The sequence below is a fragment of the Gigantopelta aegis genome, chromosome 4, assembly GCF_016097555.1.
Source record: "Gigantopelta aegis isolate Gae_Host chromosome 4, Gae_host_genome, whole genome shotgun sequence".
In the NCBI taxonomy this organism is placed as follows: domain Eukaryota; kingdom Metazoa; phylum Mollusca; class Gastropoda; order Neomphalida; family Peltospiridae; genus Gigantopelta; species Gigantopelta aegis.
In genome coordinates this window covers 1,442,897-1,465,348 of record NC_054702.1, presented here as the reverse complement: position 1 = coordinate 1,465,348, position 22,452 = coordinate 1,442,897, and the positions used below count along the sequence as shown (strand labels likewise).

General features: G+C 39.5%; 1 protein-coding gene across 3 annotated transcripts in view; it reads right to left on the bottom strand.

The window, feature by feature from the left end:
• The window catches only part of LOC121372449 (phospholipase D1-like), a 110,936-nt gene that overhangs the window by 12,792 nt on the left and 75,692 nt on the right, over positions 1–22,452 (bottom strand). For 2 of the 3 annotated variants that reach the window (XM_041498754.1, XM_041498755.1), the window contains exons 15-22: positions 20,336–20,382; positions 19,435–19,580; positions 18,433–18,551; positions 17,095–17,202; positions 15,877–16,079; positions 15,083–15,246; positions 7,523–7,590; positions 1,631–1,854 (exon numbers count right to left, since the gene is read on the bottom strand). In XM_041498754.1, the coding sequence (XP_041354688.1) occupies positions 1,631–1,854; positions 7,523–7,590; positions 15,083–15,246; positions 15,877–16,079; positions 17,095–17,202; positions 18,433–18,551; positions 19,435–19,580; positions 20,336–20,382 (1,079 nt within the window). Of the gene's footprint in view, positions 1–1,630; positions 1,855–7,522; positions 7,591–15,082; positions 15,247–15,872; positions 16,080–17,094; positions 17,203–18,432; positions 18,552–19,434; positions 19,581–20,335; positions 20,383–22,452 lie in introns of those variants that run through there. The other variant, XM_041498757.1, reaches the window with a different exon arrangement.

The window sequence follows — 22,452 nt, the reverse complement described above, 5'->3', positions numbered from 1 at the left end:
GCTTGATAGAACGTGCAAGGAATCCACTACAATGGAAAACAAGCATGATAGAACGTGCGAGGAATCCGCTACAATGGAAAACAAGCATGATAAAACGTGTGAGGAATGCGATACAATGGGAAACAAGCATGATAAAACGTGCGAGGAATGCACTACAATGGAAAACAAGCTTGATAGAACGTGCGAGGAATCCGCTACAATGGAAAACAAGCATGATAAAATGTATGAGGAATGCGCTACAATGGAAAACAAGCATGATAAAACGTATGAGGAATGCACTACAATGGAAAACAAGCATGATAAAACGTGTGAGGAATGCGCTAAAATGGAAAACAAGCACAATAAAACGTGCACGGAATGCGCTACAATGAAAAATAAGCATGATAAAATGTGCGAGGAATGCGCTACAATGGAAAACAAGCATAATAAAACGTGCGAGGAATGCGCTACAATGGAAAACAAGCATGATAAAACGTATAAGGAATGCGCTACAATGGAAAACAAGCATGATAAAACGTGCGAGGAATCCGCTACAATGGAAAACAAGCATGATAAAACGTGCGAGGAATCCGCTACAATGGAAAACAAGCGTGATAGAACATGCGAGGAATCCGCTACAATGGAAAACAAGCATGATAGAACATATGAGGAATGCGCTACAATGGAAAACAAGCTTGATAGAACGTGCGAGGAATGCGCTACAATGGAAAACAAGCTTGATAGAACGTGCGAGGAATCCGCTACAATGGAAAGCAAGCACGATAAAACGTGCACGGAATGCACTACAGTGGAAACCAAGCACGTTAAAATGTGTGCGGAATCTACAATGGAAACCAAGCATGATAAAACGTGCGCGGAATCTACAATGGAAAACAAGCATGATAAAACGTGCGAGGAATGTGCTACAATAGAAAACAAGCATAATAAAACGTGCGCGGAATGCGCTACAATGGAAAACAAGCATAATAAAACATGCGAGGAATGTGCTAGAATGGAAAACAAGCTTGAAAAAATGTGTGTGGAATGGGTTACAATGGAAAGCGGGCCTACGAGTCTACATGACTGTTTATGTTCAACTATTCCATGCCTCGAGTAACAGTGGAGTTGTTTGTCAGTTAGACATACTCACTGCATTCAAAGTGGTCACAGGGCGAGACGTAGCCCAGTGGTACAGCGGTCGCTCGATGCGCGCTCGGTGTGGGATCGATCCCTGTCAATGGGCTCATTGGGCTATTTCTCATTCCAGCCAGTGCACCACGACTGGTATATCAAAGACTGTGGTATGTGCTACCCTGTCTGTGGGATGGTGCATATAAAAGATCCCCTGATGCTAATCGAAAAGAGTAGCCCATGAAGTGGCGACAGCGGGTTTCCTCTCTCAATATCTGTGTGGTCCTTAACCATATGTCTGACACCATATAACTGTAAATACAATGTGTTGAGTGCGTCGTTAAATAAAACATTTCTTTCTTTCAAAGTGGTCACCTATCCGTAACAGTATAAGTGAGGTTGTCAAACTGAGAAAAGGTATTACTGGAAAAGTCAGATTTTCATCCCAGCAGCTTTTGGCTTTTAAAAACATTTGTGAAATACTGAAGTCCAGGGAAAATGAATGACATGGATAATGTACCTGAAAATGGTTTGCCTGAGAGAAGAAGCGAATTTTCCCGCCATGTGAACTCTCCCGTTGAACCTTACTAGAAACTTGTTGTCAGGCCGGTCTTCGACAAGGATGGCAATTTCACTGTCTCGCTTGCCCAGCAAACTGCGGTCGTTAATGTTAGCCGAGCCGATGATCACCGAGTCATCATCCACGATCATCATCTTGCTGTGAACATAGATCAACTCAGTGACCTAACAAAGGAAAGGAATGTTAGTTTAACAACATCTTGTTGTGTACGTAGATCAACTCAGTGATCTAATAGAGGAAAGGAATGTTAGTTTAACAACATCTTGCTGTGAACATAGATCAACTCAGTGACCTAATAAAGGAAAGGAATTTTAGTTTAACAACATCTTGTTGTGTATGTAGATCAACTCAGTGATCTAACAAAGGAAAGGAATGTTAGTTTAACAACATCTTGCTGTGAACATAGATCAACTCAGTGACCTAATAAAGGAAAGGAATTTTAGTTTAACAACATCTTGTTGTGTACGTAGATCAACTCAGTGATCTAATAAAGTAAAGGAATGCTAGTTTAACAACATCTTGCTGTGAACGTAGATCAACTCAGTGATCTAATAAAGGAAAGGAATGTTAGTTTAATGACATCTTGTTGTATATGTAGATCAACTCAGTGACCTAACAAAGGAAAGGAATGTTAGTTTAACAACATCTTGTTGTATACGTAGATCAACTCATTGATCTAATAAAGGAAAGGAATGTTAGTTTAACAACATCTTGTGTATGTAGATCAACTCTGTGATCTAATAAAGGAAAGGAATGTTAGTTTATCAACATCTTGTTGTGAATGTAGATCAACTCTGTGATCTAACAAAGGAAAGGAATGTTAGTTTAATGACATCTTGTTGTGTACAAAGATCAACTCTGTCAACTGACAAAGGAAAGGAATGTTAGTTTAATGACATCTTGTTGTGTACAAAGATCAACTCGGTGTTCTAACAAAGGAAAGGAATGTTATTTTAACAACATCTTGTTGTGTATGTAGAAAGATTAAAACCAAATGTCTTTAATCTAAAAACCATCTATTTCAAAATAAAAGTTAAAAGAAGACATTTCATCTATATACATGATACTACAGCCTTTTTCACGAGTATGAGGGAAGCAGTAAAATGATAGGTGTCACAAGGTGTAGTAATCAGTGTGCTTGGGTAATAAAGAGAGAAAAGTTTAATGACACCTCAGCACATTTTCAATATTTCTTGGCTACATACATCATGGCTGTTTTGATACTTTGTTGAAAGAGAATAAACCTGCTGTTACTACATGGCCTATGTATTTAGCAGCAAAAGATCTTTTATTTGCACTTTCCCATAAACAGGACAGTACACACCATGGCTTTTGATGTATCAGTTGTGGAACACTGATTGCAACTGAGAAAACAAACACGTCCACTGAGGGTGATAGATCCCGTGACCCAGTGCACCCCAGGCAGTCTTCCTACCCCTGAGCTGCAACCAACCCCATGTGAAAGAAAGGCAGCAGAAAGAATATAATTATACATCCCAGGCAGTCTTCCTACCCCTGAGCTGCAACCAACCCCATGTGAAAGAAAGGCACCAGAAAGAATATAAGTATACAGCCCAGGCAGTCTTCCTACCCATGAGCTGCAACCAACCCCATGTGAAAGAAAGGCACCAGAAAGAATATAAGTATACACCCCAGGCATACCCCTGAGCTGCAACCAACCCCATGTGAAAGAAAGGCAGAAGAAAGAATATAATTATACAGCCCAGGCAGTCTTCCTACCCCTGAGCTGCAACCAACCCCATGTGAAAGAAAGGCACCAGAAAGAATATAATTATACACCCCAGGCAGTCTTCCTACCCCTGAGCTGCAACCAACCCCATGTGAAAGAAAGGCACCAGAAGAATATAATTATACAGCCCAGGCAGTCTTCCTACCCCTGAGCTGCAACCAACCCCATGTGAAAGAAAGGCACCAGAAAGAATATAAGTATACAGCCCAGGCAGTCTTCCTACCCCTGAGCTGCAACCAACCCCATGTAAAAGAAAGGCACCAGAAAGAATATAAGTATACACCCCAGGCAGTCTTCCTACCCATGAGCTGCAACCAACCCCATGTGAAAGAAAGTCACCAGAAAGAATATCAGTATACACCCCAGGCAGTCTTCCTACCCATGAGCTGCAACCAACCCCATGTGAAAGAAAGGCAGCAGAAAGAATATAATTATACAGCCCAGGCAGTCTTCCTACCCCTGAGCTGCAACCAACCCCATGTGAAAGAAAGGCACCAGAAAGAATATAAGTATACACCCCAGGCAGTCTTCCTACCCCTGAGCTGCAACCAACCCCATGTGAAAGAAAGGCAGCAGAAAGAATATAATTATACATCCCAGGCAGTCTTCCTACCCCTGAGCTGCAACCAACCCCATGTGAAAGAAAGGCACCAGAAAGAATATAAGTATACAGCCCAGGCAGTCTTCCTACCCATGAGCTGCAACCAACCCCATGTGAAAGAAAGGCACCAGAAAGAATATAAGTATACACCCCAGGCAGTCTTCCTACCCCTGAGCTGCAACCAACCCCATGTGAAAGAAAGGCACCAGAAAGAATATAATTATACAGCCCAGGCAGTCTTCCTACCCCTGAGCTGCAACCAACCCCATGTGAAAGAAAGGCACCAGAAAGAATATAAGTATACAGCCCAGGCAGTCTTCCTACCCCTGAGCTGCAACCAACCCCATGTGAAAGAAAGGCACCAGAAAGAATATAAGTATACACCCCAGGCAGTCTTCCTACCCATGAGCTGCAACCAACCCCATGTGAAAGAAAGTCACCAGAAAGAATATCAGTATACACCCCAGGCAGTCTTCCTACCCATGAGCTGCAACCAACCCCATGTGAAAGAAAGGCAGCAGAAAGAGAATATAATTATACAGCCCAGGCAGTCTTCCTACCCCTGAGCTGCAACCAACCCCATGTGAAAGAAAGGCACCAGAAAGAATATAAGTATACAGCCCAGGCAGTCTTCCTACCCCTGAGCTGCAACCAACCCCATGTGAAAGAAAGGCACCAGAAAGAATATAATTATACAGCCCAGGTAGTCTTCCTACCCCTGAGCTGCAACCAACCCCATGTGAAAGAAAGGCACCAGAAAGAATATAAGTATACAGCCCAGGCAGTCTTCCTACCCGAGCTGCAACCAACCCCATGTGAAAGAAAGGCAGCAGAACGAATATAATTATACACCCCAGGCAGTCTTCCTACCCCTGAGCTGCAACCAACCCCATGTGAAAGAAAGGCACCAGAAAGAATATAAGTATACACCCCAGGCAGTCTTCCTACCCCTGAGCTGCAACCAACCCCATGTGAAAGAAAGGCACCAGAAAGAATATAAGTATACACCCCAGGCAGTCTTCCTACCCATGAGCTGCAACCAACCCCATGTGAAAGAAAGGCAGCAGAACGAATATAATTATACAGCCCAGGCAGTCTTCCTACCCCTGAGCTGCAACCAACCCCATGTGAAAGAAAGGCACCAGAAAGAATATAATTATACACCCCAGGCAGTCTTCCTACCCCTGAGCTGCAACCAACCCCATGTGAAAGAAAGGCACCAGAAAGAATATAATTATACAGCCCAGGTAGTCCTTCCTACCCCTGAGCTGCAACCAACCCCATGTGAAAGAAAGGCACCAGAAAGAATATAAGTATAGCCCAGGCAGTCTTCCTACCCGAGCTGCAACCAACCCCATGTGAAAGAAAGGCAGCAGAACGAATATAATTATACACCCCAGGCAGTCTTCCTACCCCTGAGCTGCAACCAACCCCATGTGAAAGAAAGGCACCAGAAAGAATATAAGTATACACCCCAGGCAGTCTTCCTACCCCTGAGCTGCAACCAACCCCATGTGAAAGAAAGGCACCAGAAAGAATATAAGTATACACCCCAGGCAGTCTTCCTACCCCTGAGCTGCAACCAACCCCATGTGAAAGAAAGGCACCAGAAAGAATATAATTATACACCCCAGGCAGTCTTCCTACCCCTGAGCTGCAACCAACCCCATGTGAAAGAAAGGCAGCAGAAAGAATATAATTATACACCCCAGGCAGTCTTCCTACTCCTGAGCTGCAACCAACCCCATGTGAAAGAAAGGCACCAGAAAGAATATAAGTATACACCCCAGGCAGTCTTCCTACCCCTGAGCTGCAACCAACCCCATGTGAAAGAAAGGCACCAGAAAGAATATAATTATACACCCCAGGCAGTCTTCCTACCCATGAGCTGCAACCAACCCCATGTGAAAGAAAGGCAGAAGAAAGAATATAATTATACAGCCCAGGTAGTCTTCCTACCCCTGAGCTGCAACCAACCCCATGTGAAAGAAAGGCACCAGAAAGAATACACCCAAGATTATCTACAATTAAGAAAAGAAATATCCAAGCATTCCATCTCCCATATTATTACATACCCATTTAATCTTACTTCAGTAATAAAGACATTTCTGAAATATATTTTATTGAACATATGTGTGATACAAAATCTCGCATGCATGGTATGTATTCACCTGAATGGCATCATGTCCCTAATAACTAGGAATGATGTCATTTTCTCTCATCCTCAGGTATATGGAACAGAGCTATCTCATGAAAGAAAGCCATGTAAGAAATTTCTATCCTACATGGGATATTACGTGCTTGCGTTTAACATGACGTCGTTGGTAATATATGATGTCATATTAATGTGAGGTGGTGACGTGAGGTCATTAGACACAGTTTTAAATTAATATTTTGTTATTAAAACCTTCATTTTGAAAGCTATCTTGTTAATTTGTAGTGTTAAATTTTATTTAACACACGAAACAAACACGGTAAATACGATAGTGTAGTTTATTTATGATAAGATGGTCAAATAAAAAAGTTACTTGTTCAGCCATCTTTGTCTGTTGGTGTAAAATAATGGTTTATTTACCGAATGAATGAGAGAAAAAGACTCCATCATATATGGTCATGAGGGATAAAAAAAAGTACACCCTCGGTGGTGAAAATTTTCACCATGGGACTCGGCAAGCCTCGTCTCAGGTCCAAATTTTTCACCACCTCGGGTGTACTTATTCTATCTTACATGACCCCATATGATGGAGTCTTATATTCCTAGCTAGGATGCTCAGCCAACATTCAACCACTCGGAAAGCTAATGACTTCATTAGAAAGTGACGTCATTAGCAATTAGAACAGGCGAAGTTGACGATTCAAGGGTCTACAGTTAAATTGTAGCCAGGTATTTTTTTCAAGAAATGCCAAATATACAGTTAGTTCTGTAGAAAAACGATTCAGTTTACAATGGACATAACCATATGGAGTTTTTAGATTTGCGGGTGTTATTGTCTATTTGATGCCCGCAAATGTTTCATTTTTGACCTCAGGCTAACGCCTTCGGTTAAAAATGACATTTGCGGGATCAAATAGACAATAACACCTGCAAATCTAAAAACTCCATATGGTTATCTCCTAAATCAAAGTTTTATTAATCATAATATAGAAAGGTTGTATGTAATAAATACAGAACCATATACCACTTGTTTTGCCATGTCATTTATTGCACTCATTTATAGTGCACAAGATTTATACCATTTAATATAATATTCCTGCGCACTCATGCAATAAATAACATGGCAAAAGAACTGGTATGTGGTTCCGTCTATATATGTGTATCTGACCCCTTTTAACCCCCAATTGAACATTTTTTCTAATGCACCCAAACCATATGGATTTCACAAAAGGAGTATTTGTTTAAAGATACCTCAGCACATTTAAAACTAAGGTTTTTTTGGCTAGTGAATGAAGATAAAATACAACTAAAACGACCAAAGTTTACCGGTTTTCCAGCAAGTTCTGAATGAGTTCGTAGTCCACAGAATATCACGTATTTCATAGGGTCAGGCACTGTAATGAAATTTTAAAATCCTGTATTCTTAAGCATATATTTAAAACATTTCCAAATGCAATAATATACTTGACAGTTTTAAACAATGAAAAAAACAATAGTAAAACAAAACTATACACTTTTTGGATATAGTTAACTAGCTTTTAAACAGCTCAAACAAAATAAACTAGAAATGTGTCCCCATCTTCACCTTCAATGAATGAGTTTATCTGATTTTCCATATAGCCAATACATAAATAGAAAAATGTCCAAGAATATTACTTCTAAATACAAGTGTAACATGAATATCTCATTCTCAATTTGCTATTTCCCTCTTATATAAGTCACTTTAAAATATCTCATTCTGAAAGACTATATAACTCCCACCTAAAAAAAAAAAAAAAAAAAAAAAAAAAAAAAAAACCTCCATGATTGTCCAAAATAAAGAATTTGACCAGCTTCAGAATGAGTTAAGTGCCACCCGAAGAGGACATTATGTAGACCTGCATTTTTGCATTCCTCGTCATATATGTTAACAAAAAGGTTTTGGTAAATGGGCTTCTGGTGGTGGGTGTGGCAAATATGAGGGTCAAAGTAGGGTCCCCCTCCCCAAAACAGGGTCAACTACTAATATCACTATTGGGAGAGCAGATGACTGGGAGTTTTTCGGTATTAGTAATGTTATCTCATCTTTATATGTTTAGAAACATGCTGAACCTAATGTGTGATGTGTAATAAAGGCTTTTGATGGTGGGAGTGGCAAATATTGGGTGTCAGTGTATGGCAACCTCCCCAAAACATGGGCACCTACTAAAAGGACTATTGACAGAGCAGATAACAGAAATCTTCCACCAATGTCCATTATTAACATCAATAAAGTTGGCAAACATTTATCATCTCAGTGTCTTTTTATCTATTTAAAACTATGCTGAATCTCTTTCTGATAATTATAATAATATTAGAAGATGCCTTCTTTTCCAAAATGGCTGCAATGTGTCCACAAAACACAGGCACCAGCTACCACCTTTATAATATCAATTTAAGAGCACAAGCAAGTGCACCTTGTTCTGCAACCAAATCACTCTACTTTATCACAGACATTAACCGATCCCATGTCTTATCAATATCCTGTTTAATTAGCTATTTGCAAATACATGCCTATACCTCTGATATTCAGTTTATTTAATCATTTCTAATGCTCTGGATAGAAATGTATTTCGATGTGTTCAGACAGTTTTGTGAAGAGCAGTCACACTTTCACCCAAAACAAAGAAGACGTCTGCCCCTGGAATGCTACTTGCAGAATTTACATTATTTGCCCATGAGTGTTGCATTTTCTCTAAGCATTCATAATGCGGTGACTATGAATGAATGTGGCATCGCTAAGATAAATAGGATACAAATTAATTACATGAAAGATATGAACATTAACCTGTTCCAAACCTTACTCTGGTTGTTAACGCTATGCATTCTACCAGGGAAGTAGTATTTGACCAAGTGTGAAAACATGAGTTCAATAGCAAATTGCCCACTTCGAAGGTTGTGATGGTCTGCTGTCATAAGTAGAGACGTTGTTCCTAAGTCAGAGATCGGCTCAGATCATTTACGGGTACTAATCAGAGGTACAATGCGGAACAAAGAGTATGAAGTCAGCACACATTATTCTGTTCCAAAGATTGGTTAACAAAACCTCAGAAATACACCAAAGTATACTGGTTCTATCTACGGGAAGATTCCAAGAAGAGACCAAAATGAAACTTGCTACCAATCATACAACAGATATTATCTGTTCCTATACTGAAATCAATGAAGACGTTATAATCATCTTATTTTATATCATCCATATAATGTAAAGTGGATTACGTGTGGTCATTCATGCCAATTACATGATAATCACTGTACTAAGCATATATACAAGCTATGACTAGCAAGTAAATATCAGAATTACTTTCAACATGCTTTGAAATATTAGTACATAAAAAATCACCAAGATGGCTATAACTGGACAAAGTTATTATTATACATGTCAATAACGGACAATGGTTGTACAAAATGGCGGCCGTCTTGAAAAATTACCACCATACTGGCATTTCCAGTTGCCTATTGATTGAATTTGAAGAACTCCCCAAAGAGATCAACTGTGCAAAGTTACATGCACGTGTCACCATTTGAAAGGTCATTTCTGGTGTCTGCTCTGGCAGTAGTCTTAATAATATAATAATAATAATAATAATAAATTCTTTATTTAGTGAGGGTAACACAGTTAGCAAAAGCTAATCTTCCCTGAGGCCCTCAGGTACAAACAATACAGAATTACAATACATACATTTATGAACAAATAGAAAATACATATATGGCAATAAACATATGTACAAATGATATTATTTTAGAAAATATTTCTTGAGTCTATATTTAAAAACAGCAGTATTTAGCGATGATCGGATAGCTTTAGGTAACTGATTCCAAAGTACTGGTCCAGAGTAACTGAAAGCATGTTTAAATAAAGACATTTAGTACGTGACCATGTTTTGGGGAGGTTGACGTACATTGACCCCCAACATTTTGGATTCCCACCGTCAGTGGCCTTTGTTATGTATCAGACGTTAGGTTCAGCATGTTTCTAAATATACTCTTCAAAAGAAGAAACGCAAAACCACATTGTCGTAACATTTGGAGAATTGATTTAATTATTGAATGGTGAGTCCGATAATTACCAAATGTTGCAGGATTGTTCACAATTCACTCTAGTCCATTGTGAGTAAGTGATAGGACACACCACCAAGGTCAAGGTCATCTGGAGTCAATACCGGGTGTGGCCTCCGCGTGTGTTGACAACTGCCTGGCACCGCCTGCCCATTGAAGCAACCAGAGTACGGATGACGTCCCGGGGGATGGTGGCCCACTCGGCCTGCAAGGCTGCTGCCAGCTCGGGCAGGGTCTGGGGCTGTGGTTGTCGCTGTCGGAGGCGTCGGTCCAACTCGTCCCATAGATGCTCAATTGGGTTCAAATCCGGTGATATCGATGGCCAGGACATTAATGTTGTTGTTCTGTAGGAAAGCCGTTGTGAGACGTGCTGTGTGAGGCCTGGCGTTGTCATGTTGGAACACTGCGTTGGCGTTGGCCATAACTGGAACGATGTGTGGCCGGAGGATCTGGTCAATGTAGCCCTGTGCATTCAGGTTGCCCTGCACGTGGACCAGGTCAGTTCTGCCAGTGTGTGAGATGGCTGCCCACACCATGACACTACCCCCGCCGAATCTGTCCACTTCCTGCACGCAGTTTGCCCGCATAACGTTCACCACGACGCCTATACACGCGACATCTTCCATCATGATGTCGGAGCAGAAATCGGGACTCGTCACTGAACCACACCTGTCTCCATCGCAGTTGAGGCCATTGTCGATGAATCTGGCACCACTGTAGTCGGAGTCGACGGTGTTGTGGTGTTAAGATGACACCCTCGAACTGGACGTCTGGCACGAATTCCTACCTCACGTAGGAGGTTCCGTACGGTCTGGTCGGATATCCTGCGCAAACCTGGTATTGCTGCGGCTGTGGAGGTGGCAGTAGTCAATCGTTCCCGAAGGTGGCGTACCCGGATGTAGCGGTCCTGCCCGGGGGTAGTGACCCGTGGTCGACCGGATCTAGGGAGGTCACGTGTTGATCCATGTTGCTGGTAACGGTCCCACAGTCTGGAGATGGTGCTTGGGGACACATGGAATGCCCTGGCAACGGCCGTTCTGGATTCGCCTGCGTCTAGTCGGCCGATGGCATTGTTTCTCTGCGGTTCACTGAGACGTGGCATGTCCTGGATTGTCAACTGTCGGCCAGATACAGAAGCCAGGCAAGCGAACACCCTGCACTTTTATACTGTCGGTGTTCATGTTGCACGTGCAGACAACGCACGTGCAGTGGTGACATGGTTTGCACGTGGCTGCGTTTTTGCGAATATTCACATTTTGGAACTTTATTGTACAGTAGCTGCGTTTTATCGAATGTAACCGTGGGAATGTGTTTGGGACATGCAATGACCTTATATTCACAAAGCATGAACCGGTAGGAAACATAAAATCGGAGTTATAACCCATTTGTACCCTTTTGCGTTTCTTTTTTTGAAGAGTATATATAAAAATAATATTAACTGACTAAAATCTAAAACCTCCATTAAAATACATCTCAATAATGAACATTGGCGGGACACGGCTATCTTGAAAAAATGACCACCATATTGAAAATTCAAGTGGCTCATTGAATGGATTTGAAGCTCCTCTGCAGGAGATCATCTCTGTGTGTTTGATGATAAAGTGATTTGGTTATGGAACAAGGTATACTGGTACCAGCTTATGTTCTTCTATTGTAGCTGTGACTATGTTTACTGGGAATATGGCAGCCATTTTGAATAAAAATGTTAATTCTGATAGTATTTTAAATATTAGAATTACTTTCAATTAGCTTTTAAATACTAATGCATAAAAAGTCACCAAGATGGCTAAAATTGGACAAAGTTATTATTATACATGTCAGTAACAGACAATGGTTGGGGAAAAATGGAAGCCATCTTGAAACATTACTGCCATATTGACATTTCAAGTTGCTCATTGATTGAATTTGACCAAAGAGATCATATGTGCAAAGTTTAATGCTTGTATCACCATTTGAAAGGTCATTTCTGTTATCTGCTCTGTTAAAAGTCCTTTTTGTACCGTATTTTTTGGCATATAAGCCACTACTTTTTTACTATGAATTGCAAGGTGCGGTTATAAAATGGTGCGGCTTTATTTATGAATTTTACGGTAATCGCTGTGCATATAAACCAAAACTTTTTTTTTTCATTCTCATAATAATAATATAGCATACCAAATGACTGGGACTGAAGTATTACAATGGAATGGCTCTTTATTAATAGTCTAGTCAGGCTAGAAACAATACATCACTTGTGTATTGTTATACTTACAGTTTCAAAAATGGACTCGTTCGCGAACTTTCTTAGTTTGATTTCTGTAACATTTATTGTTAGTAGTGCATCAGATGTGTTTGTGAGATGTTCTAAAATGAAGTAACTTTCCTCATATTATACAAAATAGTGTTGTTATACTTTGTAGTAAACACACCCAACTTGCATGTTCGATATTGCAGATAAAAAGCCAGTGGCAGCCTAAACAATGTCACGTGATACAATTACAATGTCATGGCCATTTATGGCCAACTGCAAAAGCGGACCTTAACAAGGACATCAAAACAGTTTCTTGTTATCTTTAATGCCACTGTTTCTAACCTCTTTGTAATTAATATATAAAAATTTAAGTTTAGTACGAAGCTTGCGAATTAAAATCACATAATCGGAGTACCTGTAATGTTTGTATTCAATGTCAACATTTCCAATCTAATTAGCCCGCTAATTTATACAGAGCATAACGTTGTTGTAATGTATTTCGTTATATTACATGTAATTATACATGTATAATTCTTGGCATATATATATATATATATATAATAAAATTTTCTTTGCGTCTATACACTTGACGGCAATCTGATTGGTCCAGAGGTGCTTACTTTTTTTCGTTCATATCTCAATGAACCCGAAAAAATTTAAGCCACGCCTACTACCCCCCCCCCCCCCCCCCCCCCACTGACTCGCACTACTTTTGTACAACAAGCCACATTATTCTGGCAATCATATTTATATATTTTGAAGAAAACACACGTGAAAGCTAAAAAAACATGTATATGATAAATTAATGGAAAATGCTATAGCAGAATAGACATGTAGATTTAAAAAAAAAAACCCCACCCAAAACCCCCAACCTCTTCGCTAATCATGACATGAGACTCGGTCGGTGGCCAAAGAAATCATGTAGGAAACTTCACTTCTGTAACTTACTTGTAAGCGATGTTCTACAGCTGTTGGCGAAAATTAAACGGTTCCATCAACAGCATAAATTTTAGACACGTTCTCTTCGTTCACTTTCATAAAATATAAACTAAACACGAATAGGACAATTCCTTCCAATATAACTAAACGATCCGTAAAAATGCACAGCAGCTAGAGGAAATGACGTCATTTACAAAAAAATCACCTGATTCAAATGATAGTGAATGAACGTTCGCATTCTTACGCGACATAAGTATCAATGAAGTTTACACAAACAATACTACAGGCGTATTTAAAGCTAAACAAAATAAATTCAGTTATGTATTAATAAAGTATGCATATAAATTTAATTATAAGATTTGACCGCAATTATTTTTTGGTTCATGCAAGTATGAACCGAAAAAATGATGTGCACACTTTTGTATGACCCACTACGCGGGCTTATACAATGTGCGCATCGTTTTTTCGGTTCATACTTGCATGTACCAAAATATAATTGCGGTCAATTCTTAAATATATATATATATTTTAAAGGCCGTCGTTTAAAAGTTATAAAACAATGTCGAAACTGTAAACGATCGATAGGACTGTGCTTAGTTTCAGTTCACTGCCACATATCCAGCTTGACCCGACCTCGTTTGAATATGTAATTTTTGCACACGGCACGCTAGTTAGGTCACAGAGAAACGCGTGTTTTGCAATCGAGCGAGTAGATCTACCAGTAATTTTCACTTGTGCCCTTTTTTTTTTTTTGGTTCACGCTTTGTAATCATACTGGGACAAATAAAATATTATCATGTTTGTTTTTTTTCTTTGAAATTAATGCAAGATTACAAAATTAGCATTATCAAGTTCTTGTTCATATTTTCGTAAAAATAGCGGGGTTTGTCAACGGTGTTTAGTTTACGAAACTTTCCCATTAGGTTAAATGAAACTGAAAGCAACACAATTAACAATTATTTATTGTCTGAATTTAAGGGAGAATGGATCTCTTTATTATTATTAAATACAAACAATAATTAACTGTAATTAAGATTGTGGCTTTATTTTAACTGCGGCTTATTTAAAGGTGTGGTTTATGTACGAACAAAGGTCGGAACTTGGTCTAAAAACAAGGTGTGCAGTTTAGACACCAGTGCGTGTAATAAGTGGGAAAATACGGTAGGTGCCCATGTTTTGGGGAGGTTGCCATACACTGACCCCCAATATTTGCCACTGCCACCATCAAAACATTTGGTTCAGCCTGTTTCTAAACACATAAAAAACATCTCAATAATGAACATTTGTAGGACAGTATGGTGGCCATCTTATAAAATGGCCACCATATTGAAAATTCACGTGGTTCATTGATTGGATTTGACAAACGCCCCAGTGAAATCATCTGTGCCAAGTTTGATGTTTCTATCATCATTTGAAAGGTTCTCCCAGTTATCTGCTCTCCCAATAGTGCTATTAATAGATGACACTGTTTTTAGGAGGGAGGCCCTACTTTGACTCCCTTATTTGCCACACCCACCACCAGAAGCCTGTTTACAAAATTTTCTTCTTAACATGTATGATGAGGAACACAAAAAAGCAGATCTACATAATGTCCTCTACAGATGGCACTTAACTCATTCTGAAGCCAGCCTAAATGATACCTTCTTGGGCCAATCTTTCAATGAGAGAGTTGCCTCCCCTGCAGATGGAGGCATAGTTCCAGTGAGTGACCGCAGAGAGGGCAGTGCCCGTCGCCGTGCCGAATTCTCCCTCAAACGCCGGCAATAAAGGCATCACCACATACACTCTAAATAGCTCTCCTTTTCTGTTTAAAAAATGTGTAAAGTATATCTGATTCAATAAACTGTCTAAAAATACAGTTCTCTAAATATCAGAGCTAAAAAGTACCTGTATGTGTTATCTGTTGGTCCTACTGTCTCAAAGCTCAAACTCTGAAAATTAATTTTGGGCCAAATTTCCATAACCAGCTGCATATTTTTAATAATTTACAGTAAATGCAGGTATTTATTATCCCAGCAGACACACATAACGAGTGAAATAGAAATCATAATTCCTCACTGAGAAATGACCATGCACAAAATCTAACATTAAATATTATTAGACGATTAGGCAAGTGTCACCTTTTGTCTGCATTTACTCATAAATTAAAAATGTGATAATTATGTTTAATAAATTTGGTGCTTTCTTTTGTTTATGCAGATTTATTACTTTAAACCCCACAAAACCTTGGAATGAAGATAAAAATAATGCCCATATTTTCCACCCAAGTAATTATTACTGTTCATAATGAAATAAACACGAGTAAACCTGGACTGCTTTTAAAGGATAATATTCATGAAACCCCAGTATGAATAAAACCCTAAGCACTGTAAATTGTGCATAAAAATTAAATTTGATCAAGAATGACTTTTGGTTGTTTGCGGTACGTACTTACTTGTGAGAATATAAGATTCGATTGAAGAGAGCTTCTCCGATTTTATTGTTGACGCTGGTGTTTGCTCCGATCTGGGTGATAAAGAACTGGTTTTCGATGTAGACGTAGTGCTTGGCTCTCTCAATACAGTGGATGTACGCCTCGTGGATGGAAGACTCTGTCGTTCCGATACCAGCCGACCAACTGCCACTGCTTCTAAGAATCTGGCAGGAAAGACATATTTGTTTTACAGTTCCTCAGCATATTCTAAACCACTGTATATTGCTGTGTATTAGCCGACTCCTTCGATAAGCAGACCTCTTAGTTTGACCCTAAATATCAAGTACAAAATCACTTAAAGCTTTACTTTGCCCAATTTGTCAATGATTTTGTTGCGAAACTGATGTTGCTTTGAAAACAATGCCCACTTCCATTGTACACAATTGATGATGAATAGTGAAGGACTTAAGAAACACCTATTCATAGATAATAATTAAGTCTTAACTGAGAGTTTGAAGCAACACACTGGCACCTCAATATCGTGATACAGAGACAGGGTGGTCTAATCCTGGCTACACCTGTGTCTGACGCTACATGTAAAATGTGCTACCGATTGTTGATGTATATATAACTTTAAGTTGCTCAATGAAACCATCATAATGTAATTTAGCACTAATGTAACACTGTCACTTAATCACGATGAGTATCGTTTTTTGTTGACCCATAGCTAAATGGCTGCATGGTTAAAAGAGTTGCATGTACTATGTAGTGCAATTTTATTAATGCCAGTTGTTTCTTCTGTTATTAATAAGTATCAAACAATTAGAAATACTAGTAGTTAATTTTTTTTTTACCTCTCATAAGAACAACAAATATGACCGAGTTGTTTATTACAATTTTCTAATGATACTAAATTACATTTACCAGGTACACTATCTGTCATTGTTCATGAAAATGAAAGTCTTTATCAGCCAACAGAAGGAATTGGTCTGCTTCACACAAGTAAGACAAACATAAAAGAACAGATCCAATTGAGCATTGTTATATTACATCATGTGGTTGCTTTTAGAAATACCATGTTGGCTAGGTATGGTAGACTAAACACTGTAGGGGCATTTTCACTATTTTTAGGGCACTTTTTAATAAAAATATGATGTCAACATTGTTGGAAATGTAATACCCTGTATCTTGCCTTTTAACAACCAAAAATAGACGGTTATAATTTTAAGATAGACAGACCTGTGCCTTGACTTTAAACAGGTTCGTTGTGGCTTGCGGGACGGTGCAGAAAACATGATTCTTCGGCATCAACAGTGGGTACCGTGTATTTTTCTTGCACTTTTCAAGCTGAAAAAAACCATGACTCATAAGAAAAACGGAGCAAGCAGTCTAAACATGCACCACTATCATGACTGTTTTCAAAAATGGAAATCAGTAAATGTTTCATAAAATATGTGTGCAGAAACTAATGGGAGTTTTATGGTAATCACTGTAATGTGGCTTACTACAAGTTTGCTCGATGTGTGGTCGGTGTGGGATCGATCCCCGTCGATGGGCCCACTGGGCTATTTCTCGTTCAAGCCAGTGTACCACAACTGGTATATCAAAGGCCGTGGTATGTACTACCCTGTCTGTGGTATAGTGCATATAAAAGATCCCTTGCTGCTAATCAAAAAGAGTAGCCCATGAAGTGGCGACAGTGGGTTTCCTTTCTCAACATCTGTGTGGTCCTTAACCATATGTCTGATGCCATATAACCGTAAATAAAATGTGTTGAGTGCGTCGTTAAATAAAACATGTCTTTTTTTTTACTACAAGTTTAGTTAATTTATGCATAACTGGTCTAAAGCTACATGAATGTGTCCACTTGTGGGAAAGTGGTGCGGACATGGATATGGCCACGTTTAACCATAATTAAGGGCCCAAGTGAAAGTGATATTGAGAAATTGTTTTATGACATAATATTCACCACCAGCAATTAGGTTTGATCCAAGGTAAAAATATAGTTATACTGTGCAGTTAGTGTACAAGTCACCCAAATGAAACATTTTAAATATATAATACATAGGCGTCAAAGGATGCCAGCAACTGGAGGAACATACTACCTCACCTTTCAACTGAGGGGAGGCCATTTCATTTCATTTGAACTTATTTTTGTGCTTATATCCAATTAAGGTTCAAGCACGCTGTGCTGGGCACACACCTCAGCTATCTGGGCTGTCTGTCCAGGACAGTGGGTTAGTTGTTAGTTGGTTAGTGGTTAGTGAGAGAGAAGATGGTGTAGTGGCCTAACACCTACTCATTGAGCCCTAAAGAACTTGCACTGGGTTGGAGCCAGTACTGGGCTATGAACCCTGTACCTACCAGCCTGTAGTCCGAAGGCTTAACCACTGCATCACCGAGGCCGGTCTGAGGGGAGGCCAATATAGAAGTTTTAGAGTCGGGCCAACCTTGACCCCTCCGTCCCTCCCCCACTTTTGATGCCGATGTAATTGTACATGTAAGATGAGAAAGTGAGAGAAGAGTGACAATATGCTGCCATGGTGATGTAGTGCTACAAACCAATGAGAACACTACCTTTGTGAAGTTCCAGCGAGCTATGAAGTGGCGAGCCACATCACTGGCTGCCTTCCCATAAACCACCGTTCCGATGTCATGCCATGGCATACGAGGGTATTGTGATCGGTCAATAAAATCTGTTTAAAAAGTCAAGAACTGAACAGCAACAATGAAACTAACAAAGACAAGCTACTAAATGGAAAGATTATCAAGCAATACAAAATGACACTGTGCCAGTATAAAATTACTAACAAAACAAAGATGTAGCACAGTAACAGTAGTACAAGTATCCAGTGGGATGTTTTTATCACCAACAGAATGTGATGTATTCTCATGATTTCAGGACTCGAGTTTAACAACGACCATTTGGCAAATTGCCACCATGCCCTATTGCCCAAAAAATTAAACAAGAGTTTTACGGCCAAACTAGCTGTGTCTTATTTTGCAGGTTACTAATTAGTCATCATATTCGAATGGGACTTTAAAATGTTATTTTATTACAAATCCTGTTTGACACCCAATAGCCAATGTATGTTTTCATGTGGAGTGTCGTTAAATATTTATTCATTCATTATTACAAATCCAATGCTCTTGCTGTTCTCGCTGGCCCCTTTTAGAGGGGTGCTGTTTGGAAAACACAAAGGGGAGAAAACTGAAGTAAAAGTCACATGGCCACAATTGGACGTCCCTTTTGGCTGTTTGAAGAGAGGAACCATGTGGGATTAATGTGTAATGCATATGAGGGGAGAAGTAGATTAATGTATGAACACAAATAAAGATTCATACCAGAAAATGGAGATTCGAGATCAACACAGTTCCTGTAGGTAAAGTTTGTGGGATTAATGTATGATGTATACGAGGGGAGAAGTAGGTTAATGTATGAACAGAAATAAAGATTCATACCAGAAAATGGAGATTCGAGATCAACACAGTTCCTGTAGGTAAAGTTTGTGGGATTAATGTATGATGTATACGAGGGGAGAAGTAGGTTAATGTATGAACACAAATAAAGATTCATACCAGAAAATGGAGAATGGAGATCAACAAAGTCCTTGTAGATGAAGTTCACGTAGTCTTTTCCGATCCACAGTTGGGTGGAGTGATCTAAGCCACACTTCATTATGTCCTCTTCACTCTTTGTTCTGTGTAGCATAAGACCCTTCAGGCTGAAAATAAACAAACAAACAAACAAACAAACACACAAACAAACAAACACACAAACAAACAAGACCGTTATCATAAAAATGCATAACATACAACAGATTATTTTTATGAAAACCTTCTTTAGTACTTGTACTCAAGAGCTAGGGAAGAATTACATTTAAAAACAAATATATCACAATCTAGGCTGGGGGAAAAAGTCGACATGTTTTAAGAATGTCAACATGATTACCAGAAGTAACACAATAACGGTCTGTCAAATATGATCACATTAGTTATATATTATTGATACATTGCAATGAATTGCTTGTTAGAAAAGTTTATGGATCGATTTTAACAAGAATTCCGAAAGTACTGATAAAGCAATACAGTAAGTGTCAAACATTAATAAATCACCATGAAAGTCACAGTCACTCTACATGATAAAACAACACACAAACGTTTAGCTTCAATATTGTGAGAATATTATGGGGAAAAGTCTAGAAAGCAATATGTGGGGCAGACAAACAGACAGACGAACAGACAGACAAACAGACAGACGAACAGACAGACGAACAGACAGACAAACAGACAGACGAACAGAGAAAACACACAAAAGTCCACTCTGGGTGGACTAGTAAGGGAATAAAAATATTGCTAATGTTGAAGCTTTAACAACGGAAAGTGCTAATCTACCAGGAACATTGAACTACATGTATCTTGTGGTGTTCTAACAGTAGCAGGTTTCTTCTCTATCAATTCACTGGAGTACTAATTATACCTTGATGCTTTCTTTCTGTGCCTCTGCCATCTACCAGCCAAAATTCCCTAAAATAATAGATATATATAAATAATACAATATGTATACAGACTGTATTTTCTCCATATAAACCTATAAACATAGAACAAATCAAAGACAATCCATAACTAGTAACATTATCTCAAAAATGCCAGAATTAATTTGTTGTATATACCAATATAAATGTTTAGCCTTTATGGCCTTTAGTTGTTAAATAAATTACAGTTATGTTAAATCTTAAAACAAACCAAGTGTGTTCTTTAGCAGGCACATTTGTGGTTAAAGCAGTCATCACTGCCATCCACCATATCACAGTGGTTAAAGCAGTCATCACTGCCATCCACCATATCACAGTCGGTAAAGCAGTCATCACTGCCATCCACCATATCACAGTGGTTAAAGCAGTCATCACTGCCATCCACCATATCACAGTGGTTAAAGCAGTCATCACTGCCATCCACCATATCACAGTGGTTGAAGCAGTCATCACTGCCATCCACCATATCAGTGGTTAAAGCAGTCATCACTGCCATCCACCATATCACAGTGGTTAAAGCAGTCATCACTGCCATCCACCATATCAGTGGTTAAAGCAGTCATCACTGCCATCCACCATATCACAGTGGTTAAAGCAGTCATCACTGCCATCCACCATATCACAGTGGTTAAAGCAGTCATCACTGCCATCCACCATATCAGTGGTTAAAGCAGTCATCACTGCTATCCACCATATCACAGTGGTTAAAGCAGTCATCACTGCCATCCACCATATCACAGTGGTTAAAGCAGTCATCACTGCCATCCACCATATCAGTGGTTAAAGCAGTCATCACTGCCATCCACCATATCAGTGGTTAAAGCAGTCATCACTGCCATCCACCATATCACAGTGGTTAAAGCAGTCATCACTGCCATCCACCATATCACAGTGGTTAAAGCAGTCATCACTGCCATCCACCATATCAGTGGTTAAAGCAGTCATCACTGCCATCCACCATATCACAGTGGTTAAAGCAGTCATCACTGCCATCCACCATATCACAGTGGTTAAAGCAGTCATCACTGCCATCCACCATATCACAGTGGTTAAAGCAGTCATCACTGCCATCCACCATATCACAGTCTGAAGATATAGTCTCCTACCTTTCTCTTGCTTCTAACGATACTAACATCCTGCAGTATTAGAGTACTTACAAATTAATGTCTTGGCCCCTGACCACCGAATTTATTGTCTAACAAGTGACATTAAAAGAGTACTTACAAATTAATGTCTTGGCCCCTGACCACCGAACTTATTGTCTAACAAACCGGCCTCGGTGGCGTCGTGGCAGGCCATCGGTCTACAGGCTGGTAGGTACTGGGTTCGGATCCCAGTCGAGGCATGGGATTTTTAATCGAGATACCGACTCCAAACCCTGAGTGAGTGCTCCGCAAGGCTCAATGGGTAGGTGTAAACCACTTGCACCGACCAGTGATCCATAACTGGTTCAACAAAGGCCATGGTTTGTGCTATCCTGCCTGTGGGAAGCGCAAATAAAAGATCCCTTGCTGCCTGTCGTAAAAAGAGTAGCCTATGTGGCGACAGCGGGTTTCCTCTAAAAACAGTGTCAGAATGACCATATGTTTGACGTCCAATAGCCGATGATAAGATAAAAAAATCAATGTGCTCTAGCGGCATCGTTAAATAAAACAAACTTTACTTTTTATTGTCTAACAAGTGACATTAAAAGAGTACTTACAAATTAATGTCTTGGCCCCTGACCACCGAACTTATTGTCTAACAAGTGACATTAAAAGAGTACTTACAAATTAATGTCTTGGCCCCTGACCACCGAACTTATTGTCTAACAAGTGACATTAAAAGAGTACTTACAAATTTATGTGTCATCCCCGTGACCACCCCACATTAGCGTTATATAAGTGTTAGGGTCAGAGTTGGGGTCAGAATTAGGGTCTAACCAGTAATATTAAAAGAGTACTTACAAATTAATGTCTTGGCCCCTGACCACCGAACTTATTGTCTAACAAGTGACATTAAAAGAGTACTTACAAATTTATGTGTCATCCCCGTGACCACCCCACATTAGGGTTATATAAGT